Source organism: Siniperca chuatsi, linkage group LG2, assembly GCF_020085105.1.
Source record: "Siniperca chuatsi isolate FFG_IHB_CAS linkage group LG2, ASM2008510v1, whole genome shotgun sequence".
In the NCBI taxonomy this organism is placed as follows: Eukaryota; Metazoa; Chordata; class Actinopteri; order Centrarchiformes; family Sinipercidae; genus Siniperca; species Siniperca chuatsi.
In genome coordinates, this window is record NC_058043.1 from 5,985,220 (window position 1) to 5,999,309 (window position 14,090).

Here is a 14,090-nt window from a genome sequence, read left to right on the forward strand (position 1 = left end):
CACATCATTGTTGAGACGATGAATAAACCGCACCCCTGAATTGTTTGTATTTTTTAAGTTTCTGTTTATGTGTTAACCTAAATGAAATGAAGCCAACACCGAGCTATGACCGGTCAGTTAACAGCTGGCGATGCAAGAGGAGACCTGCCCCCACCTTGCAGCTCAAGAGACCTTTTTCACGGCAGACGTTTTGACTTGTCATAGCAGGAAAGGCTCAGGTGAAACAAATTTTGTTAGCGATGGCTCAGTTCCATTAAGTGTCCCAGTAAGCCGTGCCAGTGAGCCAGCATTCACAATAACAGGACCCTGGAACTGGCTCACCTAAAAGGAATGCGCACCTGGGCTTTTCCTGCTATGACAAGTTCATAGATTTTGGAAATAGGGGCTACGATTATAATACCCACATATTTAATCCCTTTAGGTTTCCACATGAATTGTGCATTACTCAAGTCAGTAGAAAAAGTATTACAGTTAAGATGTATTGCCTCACATTTACTCCAGTTTATTTTGTATCCAGAAAAAGTACTGAATGTATTGATCAGCCTTAGCACTGATTGAATAGACTGCATGGGTTTACTTAATGTTAATAAAATGTTGTCTGTGTATAAGCTACATTTATAGTCATAACCTCCTGTTTCAATGGCCTCTATTTTTTGGTTGCTACGTATGGCACATGCCAGAGGCAAAAACAAAGAGTAACGGTGAGACTGGACAACCTTGGCGGGTAGAGTGAATAAGACAAAAGGGTTTAGACAAAATACCATTAGTTTTCACAGAAGACATGGCATCGTTATATAATTATTTGACCCTTTTTTAAATATTTGAACCAAAGCCACATTTAGACAGTGCAAAGAATAGGTAGTGCCATTCTATACTGTCAAAGGCTTTCTCTGCATCCAGTGACACAGCTACAGCATTATAGATAATGTGGTATAGTCTTCTCATGTTACTGGATGATAAACGCCCCTGAACAACTCCAGTCTGGACAGTTGTCTGTCACTCAGCGTCATCCCTGCCCTGGTTACGGTGACTCGAGCTCGGGCAGGGGACGCAGAGTGGGAGAGAGTAATGTGTGTAGTGTTGTTATTAGATCGTACTGTGTGTTCATCATGTGATAGTTCACTACGCCGTGCCATTCTCCCAGATACACTAGTTGACATCTCTGAGGATGTAAGCAGAAGACCTGCCGTGTGTGTGTATGTGTGAGAGAGAAATTTAACCAGTAACCCATTGGGTGGGCATGAATCTGCCAAAGCGTAGGCTACCCCATCCTTTGAGATAAAATGAGATTTATTTTATAATGCCTACAAATACTCTTATTGACTCTTTATTCCTTTACATTCATGTTGAGAGTAGCAGACTTTGAAATTGATGCATAAAAGGCACAAACTGGTGTATAAAAAGTGAAGAAGTCAGAACTGTCTGACACTCAAAATATAATGGGGGAGGACGCCCAGACCCCTGCGGGTCCGCTGGCAAGGTGTCTCTTATTTTTTAGCAGCTTTAGCTCCAGCAGATCCTCGTCCTCGTCCTCGTCCTCGTCCTCGGCCACGGCCACGGCCACGAGCCCCGGCGGTACCGACTGCTCCTGCTGTTTGACCTGCAGAGAAAAACCACATAATTCAGAGTCCTGCAGCTACATCAGCACAGGTTAGGAAGGATGATGTTTGAAGGAATATTTCGACATTTTGGGAAATTCTCTTTCTGGTGAAGAAAGAAAAAGATCAATACCACTCTCATATCTCTCCATAAAATATAAGGCTACATCGGGCAGCCAGTTAGCATAGCTTAGCATAAAGACTGGAAATGAGGAAACACCTAGCCTGGCTTTATCCAACAGGAACAAAACCCACCTGCCAGCACCTCTAAAGCTCACTAATTAACACATTATATCTCGTTTCTTTAATCCGAATAAAAACCTGTGTATGAATGACAATTTGCCGTTTTAGTGGGGGTTATTTGCCGGACTGTTTGTTGGCCAGGCAATCAGCGGAGGCTCCAGGAAGTTACTGTTCCCAGCCAAAAACGAGTCCAGCACATAACCCCCCCATAAAACAGCAAATTGTCATTTTTACATCTCAGCTCAGCCACAGTAACAGAAAAGGACCACTTAGCACTGGAACCAGAAACTCCAAATTTGAGTAAAGGAGCAGAGCTCTGAGACCTTATCTTATAATTATGACTTGGTATCTCTTAGTTACGAGATCTTTATATAATAATTGTGAAATATGGTGCTCATAATGGCCAAACTGAACCTCATGATATTCACTGAATGTGTCAGTTGCCTCTGGAAAGATTAAGTTTGAGAATGCTGTTAAATATGTGTCTAAAACACATTTTGTAGTTTTATTTAACTGTATTAGCAGATTTTTACACTCAGCTAGTTTTTAAATTCCTTATCTTTGTGATATTTTGTTTCATGTTTGTTGTTCTTGTAGAGTATGTATATATATATATGTGTGTGTACAAGAATAAATAGGCTGTGTTTTTTTTCACATTCTGTAAATCACCCTGATGAAGGCTCTGCACCGAAACACGTCCACGAAACAAATATTCTTCAAGTTAGGCAGCTAGTGTTGCCAAGTTGTTTTTTTTCATATAAGACAAAAGAAAACAGCCATCATTTAACAAGAACTAAATATTGATTTTACAATTATTATTAATAACAGAAGTAGTAGTAGTACATAATAATAAGTATGAAGGTATAATTGTGCTCTTACCATCATCTTCAGGGGTCTTCTTCCTCTTGGACTTCGACTTCATCTCCATCTCCACCTCCACAGGGTAATGGTCGCTCACTTTCAGAGCCTGTAAAATAAACTGTTTTTTACTGACTGAAAACAGCTATTGTCAGTTGTGAGCGATATACAATTCTGGATGAATGAAGTTGTGTTGGACAGAATCAAACCAGGTTGCACCAGCTTTTCGTGAGTTCAAACTTAGCCCAGTTCCAATGTAAGTGTTTGCATAGTGGAGTTTAATGCATTACTAAATAAAAACTGGTTGTGCTACACAAACTAGGTCTTACAAGGTTGTTACTAAATATTTACATCCACTAACTACCAGCTGTAACTGTTAGCTGACTGAACCAACTGACAAAGCTAACGTTAGCTTGCTAATACTGTATATGACCCATCTACACTGAAGAGTAAAAGAGATAATATGGAGTACGTTCGACATATCTGAAACTTGATAAAAGTTGTTTAATAGTGATTTTGAATGAGATTTTACAGAAATAACACAACATACCTCAAATTACAAACATTATGCCAATAACATTTGACATAGCATAATCAGATATTTCCCTCTGATTCTAAACTGTATGAATACAACTAACTCTGAAACACACATATTTGTCCATGTGTGCAGACATAAATAAAACAATCTAACATTTAGTTAGCAAGTAAGGCCTTGATTGGACAGCGCTCCTTGCAACCAATTTACACATTACTGAATTCTTTACTAGCTTAGACATTTCTTTAGGTGGTGCAATGTGATTTAGTAAATCACTAGTTTAAAACTAGCTAGTAGTTACTAAGAACTTAGGAAGGACGTTCAAACTTAGAAATGGATTTCTGAATAGCTGGTGCAACCCAATCCAGGTCATACAATTACACAGTTAACAAGAAGGACACTTGTAAAGGGAAACTGAGAGACATTTAATTTTAGCACATTATATCCATTAATAAAAGCCTATAATTCTGTTTTGGGAGAACAAAGATGGAACGTTGCTTAGCGTTAATTTTTCTACTAAATAATAATGAGAAAAGGAAGAAAAGCTGGATTTCAATTACATTTCTAGTGGATATTGATGGTCTCAAGAGGATGTTTCCTAATGAGCACCATAATACCACTCCAGGAGCTTTACTCTAGACATTGTTGGTTTTGGTCTTTTCATGTTGTTTTTTTTACAATAACAAAAATATAGAACATCATCAGCCTTAACGTTTAATACATAAAATACAACTGGCAGATTACCATGAAAGTTACTGAAGATTTTCATGCTCTCCAGAGGATCATTATATACATGTACACTGTGTAAGAGTAATATGTGTACACTTAAATGTCCACTCGCACACAAGATGTCATGTCATCTGCTGAGTATATTCATGCTTACTAGAGGAAGAACCTCTATGAATTTGGTGATTTTTAACCTGTTCTGTAATGCCAGGTCAGACTTTAAAACTAAGGCTCTTAAGACCAGCACAATAATTAATTTCAGGCCTTGTGAAATGAAAGCGTGACAACAACACCAGACCTGCTCTATACTTAGTTTATATTCCTTCTGGAAGTTGAAGGATTTGGCAGAGTCTTCAACCACAGCCTGGAACATGTCGTCTCCGTAAACCACTATCCTGAACAGAGAAAAACAGGATGTTACTAAAATTACCAAAGTCGCTCTCTTGAGATGTTCGCACTATGCTATTACGTAACTATGCTGTTACTTCCCTTTACTGTACTCTCCCTTAAAGAGAAACTCGCCTTGCAGCAGCCAATATAAATACAACAAAAAAAGTTAAACGTATAAATATGTAAATACAAAAAATACAAACAAATAAATGTAACCCCCAAAGCAAACAAACCCAAGACGTAGAGGCACAACATTACAAAACTGGAACACAACACTGGAAAAGAATAAAGGAATTTTGTAATTGTTACTCTTTATTTCATGCAACTTAAAGGAATGGTTTGACATTTTGGGAAATACACTTATTCGCTTTCTTACTAAGAGTCAGATGAAAAGATCGATACCACTCTCATATCTGTCCGTTAGATACAGCCAGCAGCCGGTTAGCTTAGCTTAGCATAAAGACTGGAAACAGGGGGAAGCAGCTAGCCTGGCTCCGTTCACCTGTTTCCAGGCTTTGTGCTAGGCAAAGTTAATCAGCTGCTCACAATAACACAATAACAAAAATTTCAAACTACTCCTTTAAGCCTTTATCTCAGGGTGAAAGCTGAAATTCTACTTGTCCTTTATTTACAGTTTATTTAGGCAGTAGGTGGGTGTGCACCTGTGTCTTTGTAAATAGAGATTCAAATCCTGCACTTAAGTAAACGCAAATAAAAGAAAGTGAAAGCCTTCAAATTTTTACTTTTGTAAAAGTACAGAAGTATTTTCAGCAAACCCAAAACTTGGCTTAAGATGGACGGTGTATGACATTTTCTTTAGTGTATTATATTTTCCACCACTGGCACTTGTGTGTGTTACCTGTCGTATGTGTGGTTGTTTCGGTTGCTTGCTGTGGTGTCGACATCATCTCTAATCAGCCAATGGAAGTTCTTGTCGCTACGGATACGGATGTCCTTCATTTTCTTCTTAGATACGTACGAGCCGTCCGCATTGAAGTCGCCCAGGATCATCACGTTCTAGAGCACAGAGGTGGCAGAACATCAGCACTCAGAGAGGTGCAGCATGTGTCAACGGGCTCCCAATGTCAAATTAAATATGTGCCCCTAACAGGTAAACTGGGCCATGATCTTCTTATCTGATTCTGGGTAAGACAGCAAACTCTTTTATTTGTCATATGGTTGAGTTGTTCTTTTGATGACTTCCTGAACTTCCATTTCTGACAAAGAACTACTATTTTAAAATTATAAAAGAGGTGTGAATTTTTCTGATATTTAAAGCATTTTAACATTATTTTCATGCCCTTACTGTTCATCAGTGGTTCTCAAACATTTTTTGTCTACCACCACTTGGAGTGGCAGAGGCTGCATGTTTCAACCTTTTATTCATTACTTTTAGCCATTTCAACCATTTATCCCCCAGCTTTTTCAGTATTTATCCAATAGCTATCTATTTCAGTTGGTTATCCTTTACTTTCATCTGTCTATTTTAACCATTTATCCATTACTTTTAGCTATCTACTTGCTCACTTGCTAACTAGTTTCCACGCGCTCTCAATCACAACATATAATGTTCGGTGTATAGCTGACTAAATATTTGTTTGTTTGTTTGTTTTTTATCAAACTAATTTCTTTCTTTTTTTTCAAATCAGCTACTCCACCCCCTGGGATACAGGTGCCCCTGTTTAGGAAACACTGAATTGGATTATTGTTTGATTGTATTGTTTTGTCAGTGTACTGATGATGTCATGTCCTTACATCAGTCTTCCACTTCTCCTTGACGTGCAGGAAGACATCGTAGAGCTCGTCCAGCTCCTTCTCCGAGTCCTCTGGTTTGGTGTGAACTGGGATCATCACTAGATCCTCCAGCACTGTAGTGGCACACACACACACACACACACACACACACACTTTACATTCAGACAGCTGTATCTGACAGGACCCCTCCTGTAAACTTTTCTGTTACATTGATTACACCCAGACTTAACCCTGACCCTAAACCCTAAAGTTTTTATCTTTTTGAAGATATTTGAAGATATTCTCCTCTCTAAAACAAAGTCTTCTTTTGTGTGCACGACAGCAGTCTTCTACCTGTATTGCGGCATCTGAATCGCAGGATGTAGGGGTCTCTATTGATGACGTCTTTTCCCTTAGTCACCTTGTCATCAAACTGACAGGAGTCCACCAAGTCAACCATGTCATCCCTACACACACACAAACACACACACACACACACACACTTGTTAATCAGTACATTATATTTTGATTACGCAGCTTCAGAATTCAGGAGATAATTTAAAGCTGACGATTGTAGTGCAAAATGAACAAACAAAGATTAAAGACACAGAAATATCCAATAACGTGTATTGACGTTGTGGTAGTTTAAGGTTTTTCATTTCCTGTTTTATTTTGTAGTATTCTCCTTCCCTTGTGTGTCTTGTGGTTTTACCTCCTGGCTTTGTTTTCCCTCCAGTTTTGATTGTTGGCCCTTCCTTAATTGTTTGCACCTGTGTCTCGTTGTCTCACCTCCCCTAGGGGGATTCTGTGTCCAGAATTTTGTACTATGCCTGGTCCCTTTTGGACTGTTTAGCCACCTTGGACTTCCCTGTTTCACCACTGCCAGCCGGTAACCCACTTCCCTGTTACCTGTGTGTTACCAACACATCAACCCCAATAAACCCTGTAGCCATCACCCTGATACCGCTTCCTGGTCATCTGCCTTTGGGTCCACATACCACTACACAGCACAACATGACAGATGTGTTATTTCTTGTGTTTTAGTGTCAAATCTTTATCCAGATCTTGTGATTAAACACCATGTTTTCTGTTTCCATATGCTGTAGGTCCAAATACAGTGAGTGAGTGAGAAAATTTAGCTTGAATCCATCTATTTCCTTTAGCTCGATGTGGCCCAAAGTAAATGCTCAGTTCCAAAGATGCATATTTTTGTAAAAATATAGCTAAATCCATCACTCTGTGAAGTTTGAAAACTCAAGCAAAAATTAAGAGTTTAGCCGTATTTGGGACAGTCTGATAATAAATATGGAGTGCAAGACATGCAACAAAGGTCCCCAGCTGAAATTGAATAAATGAATGCATCTTAACCACTAGGTCATCAAACACCTCTTGATATACTTTTTCTTGCCATTAAAACTTGCACCTTTTTAGTCTACAAGAGGTGAGTGTTTAATGCTGGAAAGATTGTTGCTTTGATAACAGCTCAGATAAATTTGAAGCTAGCCTTGAACAATAGAAAGATACAGGGTTGTGTCAAATCATCTTTCTAATCAAGCACAATCAATTATCCATGTATGAAGAACAGGAATCTCCAAACTGATATCCTGTGCTGACAAACAGCTGTACAGGCTCTAAACTCCTCTTATAACTCATCTCAGTCGTTTTTATGGGGAATCGATGAGAATCTGCTGCAGGTGAACACTCACCTGTACAGGAACAGGAATTGCTCCTTGTAGTCCGTTCGACCCAGACGACCGCTGATCTTCTTAGTGTAGGGATGCTTCTTGTTGGATCTGGACAGACAGAATGACAGACGTGATGTAAATGTTGATTTAATTTCCCCTTACATAGCTTCAAAGTTAGATCAAACATTTTCCAACTCTGTGTTTTGTATCTGCTATTCCCATGTCACATATGTTGAGAGAAATTCCAAACTAACATACCATTTTTAACACATTTATGTGGGAGTGATGAAACATAATGACCTTGGTGATCCTGTTACTTTTCCTCTAGCACCACCATGAGGTTGACATCTTTTGGTTTTCAGTGAAATGTCTCAACAACTATTGGATGGGTTGCCATGAAATTTGGTACAGACATTAATGTCCCCCTCAGGATGAATTGTAATAACTTTGGTGATCCCCTGACTGTTAATCTAGCGCCACCATCAGGTCCTATTTTTAATGTGTCCAATACTCTGATTTATGACCAAATATCTGCAAAGCTAATGACATTCCTGTCAGCCTAAGCAGCCGCTTGGCTCTGTTGGCTCAGTTTATTGGACCATTTCACTCTAATATCAAATCTACCACTCTTGGTATCATCTTTGACCAGTATATGACTTTTGACAGATCTGAAACTATTAATTCACACTTTCATTTTCTCCCAGATTTCTCTAGATTATTGTAATTCCCTCTACACGTGCCTCAACAGTCAAGCTGCTCTAAATCGTTTACAGTTGGTCCAAAACGCAGCTGCCAGGCTGCTAACTAGAACTAGCGGTCGATCCCACATTACCCACATGTTCTTCCATCCCTACATTGGCTTCCTGTAAAATTCTGAATGAACTACAAGATCCTGTCGATTACATAGAAGTCTCTGCATGACCTTGCCCCCGGTTACATTTCTGATCTCCTCATTCCTCATTCCACTTCTCGACCATTCAGATCCTCAGATCTCAGCCTTTTATCCATCCCCCTGCTTTAAGCTGGTTCTAAAAACCGATCTCTATAGGCAAGCCTTTTTATAGATCTCCATCCCCGCCTTATGCTTTGGTTTGTTTCAGTTTGGTTTTGTGCTGTGTCTTTGCATTGTAATATATCTTTATCTATTCATTTATATTTTCCGTGTGCGTGTGTATGTGTGAAGCACTTTGTACTGTGTGTTTTTAAAAGTGCTATACAAATAAAGCTTTAATTACTTATTTGCTTACCTGGCTTTAGACTCTTAGTCTTGTTTTTAGTATTTTGCCATAAGTTGCAATACATGTAGAAAATTGCAAGACTGAGGATCTAACATAACATCTATCATAATAATAAAGACAGAAATAAAGCCTGCACTCACTTGTTGATTGCATCCAGCAAGGTTTTTACAGCATCTCCGTCGATGTCCACCACCTCCAGGATCACAATGATGTCATATCGAGACACGATCTGGGGGGCGGAGAGAGCGAATGACATCAGTGTGACGTCAGTGTACCATATTGACCTTATGCAGCCCGCCATTTTTTTAATTTGTTCCATTTCCAATTTTGTCTTTATATTTTAAACTGCTAATATAATTTGGAATATTAAGCTTGTTACTCAATAATAAAACGGATGTCATGGAAAACTGGACTGTGTGTAATAGTATAAATAAAACCAAATGAGTCTCGACTGTGACTCTTGTGTTTTGGATGAAGAAATATAGTATTAGCACACATTCTGAATGGCCACTCAGATAACTTGTTATCATATTGTTATAAACACATAATACCAAACACATTAACCAGTCACCATGACTAGTATAACAGTAAGATGACCAGCTGATCCTGGTGCCGTGTGGGAGTAGAACTGATCTAATTAGCGTTCAAAGTTTGTCATAGCCGCTCTCATTTTCTTCCAGCTCTGTCAGTCCTTACATTACATTATTAAACTGGTCAGATATTTGCTAAATGTAGGTGGAAGGTGATCACAAGCAGCAGATCGACATATTTCCACTTATGTTGTAGACAGGAAGTTAAAAGACTAAATAATGGAGTCGGAGCACTTGTGTCTGAAATGCATAAGGTCAAGAAAGTTTGAATTATGGAGCATCAAACCTGACATAAAGAATTAAAAATAGGTAATGTGGAACCAATTTGTGACACACTGTTTTTTTCTCTAATGCATTTTATTTATTTAATTTTGTTAACTTATAAATATATTTGACCATTTCAGTCTTTTTCTAAAGCTAAACTGATTGACCTACAGAAAATTAATCGGCAACAATTTTGATAATCGAATAATCCTTAATAAATTTAATTTAATTTTAAAAAGTAATTTTTTAACAGGTCGGTTTAGTAAATTTTGTTTCTCTGTTCTTCAATTTAATAGACTAAGTAAATAATCCAGAATATAAAGGCAGATTTTTAGAAAATGAAAATAATTGTTAGCTGCAGCCCTGACACATTCACTCATTTCACTTCATTAATAACTCATGTTTGGTTTTCCATAATTAGTCATTTCTGAATGAAATTCAGCAATTTTGTTACAGTGATGATGATGAAGTAACTAAACTAACTAAATTGGATATGTAAAAGCACAAAGACTATGTTATTATTCATTGTTTTACTTTTCTTCATGTTTTGTAAGATGTGTGTGTGTGTGTATGTTCACATTGGTTGCTGTTACCTTAGTCAGGATATTGAGGACATCTTTGTCTGACACTTTGTTTGTTCCAAGCTTCTGGATGTTAAAAGATGCTATTTTCATGGTGGCTGCAGAAAAACAAACTACAGACAGACAGAAAGAGAAGGGAAACATTATTGGTATTTTAATGAGTCTGAGTTTGTGTCTGAACATGCACAGGCATGTGTGGTATTACTGTATCTAACCTGTTGTGTTGTGTGTGTGTGTGTGTGTGTGTGTGTGTTTAGACAGCTATGAGTTAACAGCAGCCGCGTCTCGTAAATCCTGACAGCTTTTCAGCTCCCCTCGCCTGAGGCATGCTAGAAAATACACAACAAAACGTGTGTGTTGTGGTTTAAGTACAAGCTATAAAGAGTCAATATTGTTGGCACCATGTTTCATTGAGTCTGACTTTATGCAACAGGTGTGTTTTTCACACACTGAACACCAGATTGCTGTGTGAGTGTGTGTGAATGACTAGTTAGTTTCTTTGGACTGATGAGCAGTTAGTATCTGCCATCAGTGTATGAATGTGTGTGAATGGGGTGAATATGATGTGATGTAGTGTAACTAGGAAGGCGCTATGCAAGTACAGTCCATTTACCATCTACCATTTTTCCAGATCTACTAAGGATAGAATAATAAACAGAAGATGGATGAAATAAGAGAGACATATATAGAGCTGAAACGATTGACAGAAAATTTATTTTAATAATTGAATCATTTAAGTCATTGTTGAAGCAAAACTGCCAAATATTCTCTGGTTCCAGCCTTAAACGGGAATATTTGCTGGGGGTTTTTGACTGTTGGTTGGACAAAACAAGCGATTTGAAGACGCCTGCTTGAGCTCTGGGAACTTGTAATGAGCATTTTTCATGATTTTTTTCTTGATTAATCGAGACAATAGTTTAATAAATAATGAAAATAGTTGTTAGTTGCAGCCCTGCATCTATGTGAGGATGGAGTTTAACTGTTTGTTTACCCGCCCTCTTGTCAGTCCTTGGTTGTCGGTTGTGGATTGACAGGTAACTCGTAAAACAAGTAAATCCTAAGTAGCAGCATTGTATGAGTGTTTTGTTAAACTAGTTTGTATTTTTCCTGCTGTTCAGCCATGTGATCAGTAGATAGTGCAGCTGATAACAGCCACAACGTGCCAACACACACACACACACACACACACAAAGCATGACACCTACGTTTCCTCAGAACTAACACGTTATAAACACTGGAATCAGATGTCAGTGTTGCCCTGATTAGTTTTACCTCCTATGAAACTTTCAGACTGTTGCAGCCGTTTCTTTCTACCTGATGGTGATTCTCATACAAGTGACATCCTGTCTGATCTCACTGTAAAATAGATTGAAAAAACACAGTCTGTGATGTCTGAATTGACATATTGACGCCGGGACCTTTGGGTTTACCTCTGACTTCCATCTTTAAGCTAGTTTCAGCAGCAGGAACTTTTTAGGTGCTCATGCAATTTACTTGCATTTGAACTTCACAGTCATGTACCAAGATCCAGTTTTAGTTCCTGCCCCCCAAACAGGCCCTGTAAATGTATACTTTCTAATTAGCCAGGAACTATTAGAGTGGAGTTAATAGAGGTAAAACACAAGCCTTCAGACCAATTAGTGTGCAGCATTCTTTCAGACTGTAAACAAGAACCGGTTGGATCAGTATTAACATAAAGACTTGAGCAAGAGCACCCAAGTCTTTATGTTGATACTGATCAAGAGAATCTGCAGCAAGAGAAAGAACTGAACTTTTCTTTATTGATGGCTGGTGTTGTGATATACTCTTTCTGAATTGTTTTGTGACATTTTGTTGTGTTTTTGACTTCAAGGCCACCATCATCCCCTGACATTTGAACTATTTTTGAACAGAGGAATACAGTATGTGAAATGCTGCATACGTCCAGCAGCTTACTGGCAGTTTCAGGTTTCACTGTCATTTTATTTCTTTGATCACTGTCGGCGTCCCGCAGCTGCACATTTTAGACAAAAGGTGGAAAAATATTCAAATCCTTTCAGTGGTGGAAGAAGTACTCAGATCTTTTACTTTTTACTAAGTAAATGTAGCAATACCACAGTGTAGAAATAATCTGTTACAAGTAAAAATCCTGCTTTCAAAATTGTACTTCAGTAAAAGTAAGTTTTAGCATCAAAATATACCAAAAGTAAAAGTACTACTTTAACAGAATGGCCCATTTCAGAATAATGTAAATTATATTATTTAATTATAATTATTAATAAATGTTAAATGTGGGGTTAATTTTAACCACTTTATATACTGCTGTGTAACTTAATAATACGTCATAATTTTTATGTTGATTATATTTTATATTAGAATAAAATGGGAAAAACTCAAGTAAAGTACAAGTAGCTCAAAACCGTACTTAAAAAAATACTTGAGTAAGTAAATGTACTTAGTTACGTTCACTGAATCCTTTACATCAGTAAAAGTAGCAAATGCACATGAAAATTCCTGCATTAAAAATTTTACTTAAGTGAATATGTATTTGCAGTAAAAGGTGGTCAGGTCTCAAAAATAAAAGTACTCATGATCTATTTAAGTGTGCTCTATGTGTTAACCTGTAAGCAGTATTTAGTGTTTTATTGTGGTAATTTAATGTTTTGGTTTAAAAACTACAGTATTTCCCTTAGTGGATGAAAAGTAGAGGTGTGAAGTAAATAAATGAAATAAATAGTCCCGTACTGTACTTCAGTACAGTTTTGAGGTATTTGAGTGTTTACATTTTTGAAACTTTTGCTCCACAGCATTTATTTGATGGTTGGAGTTAGTAGTAGAAATTTTACATTGAACAAAAGCTCATAAAACATGTTGTTAAATCTCCAAAATGTCTACTCTTTATGAACCTTGTTTTAGCTCATTGACACAATGACTTGTAGAGACAAATCATATAACTGCCAGGAGAAAATCCCCAAAGTCTTGAGAGATTTACAAACTGTTATCTCCAATGTTGTGGATTTTTATGATTGATGCAATAGATACAAAATGCACCACATTAATAAATTAACTCTGACAGGAACCCTTATACTTTTCACATGTCTAGTCATTTTTACTGCTAATGCTTTACTTTTACTTAAGTCAAACTTTTTTTACATAGTTTTACTCTGTATTTATCCATTGTTGTTTTAGAATGTTAAATTAAGGATTTGAGTATTTCTCCCACCAAAAACATTATAACAAAGTGTCAGGAAAAAGCCATGTAAACTGCCAGTACCTCAGATCTGTACTTAAATGTCTCCACTGTGATATTCCACCTGTTGCTTTAGGCCTACACATGGAAGAAGGCTGTTTCATTGTCTAAAGATATGTGAAGCCCCTCAGGTATTCAGCTCAGCGTGAGGAAAAACAGACAAAAAGACCAAAAAAAAGTTGTTTCTCACCTGCAGGAGGAGGAGAATCTGCTGCTGCTGCTGACAGGACCTTAGATCAGATTAGTTTATTCCCAATGCGGATTAAATAAAGTGAAACAAGAGAAGGAAAACCTTGTGGGCTTCGCAATGAAAGCTCTTGGATCTGCCAGGGGAAATTCATTCTGTAGTGGGTACCCACAGGCAATGTGATTGGTCGAAGGCCAACCAATAGCAGGGGCTGGACACACAGAGAGAGAGA

General features: G+C 37.8%; 1 protein-coding gene across 1 annotated transcript; it reads right to left on the reverse strand.

Annotated features, from left to right (window-relative positions):
- Positions 1–1,272: 1,272 nt before the first annotated feature.
- Positions 1,273–14,024, reverse strand: dnase1l4.1 (deoxyribonuclease 1 like 4, tandem duplicate 1). Its single transcript, XM_044210151.1, has 10 exons — positions 13,862–14,024; positions 10,455–10,555; positions 9,148–9,236; positions 7,791–7,877; positions 6,439–6,551; positions 6,106–6,218; positions 5,210–5,367; positions 4,259–4,355; positions 2,721–2,808; positions 1,273–1,600 (listed from the first exon to the last, which is right to left on the reverse strand). Exons 2-10 carry the CDS (start codon positions 10,533–10,535, stop codon positions 1,488–1,490), a joined length of 939 nt encoding a protein of 312 aa, XP_044066086.1. The 5' UTR covers positions 10,536–10,555; positions 13,862–14,024; the 3' UTR covers positions 1,273–1,487.
- Positions 14,025–14,090: the final 66 nt, after the last annotated feature.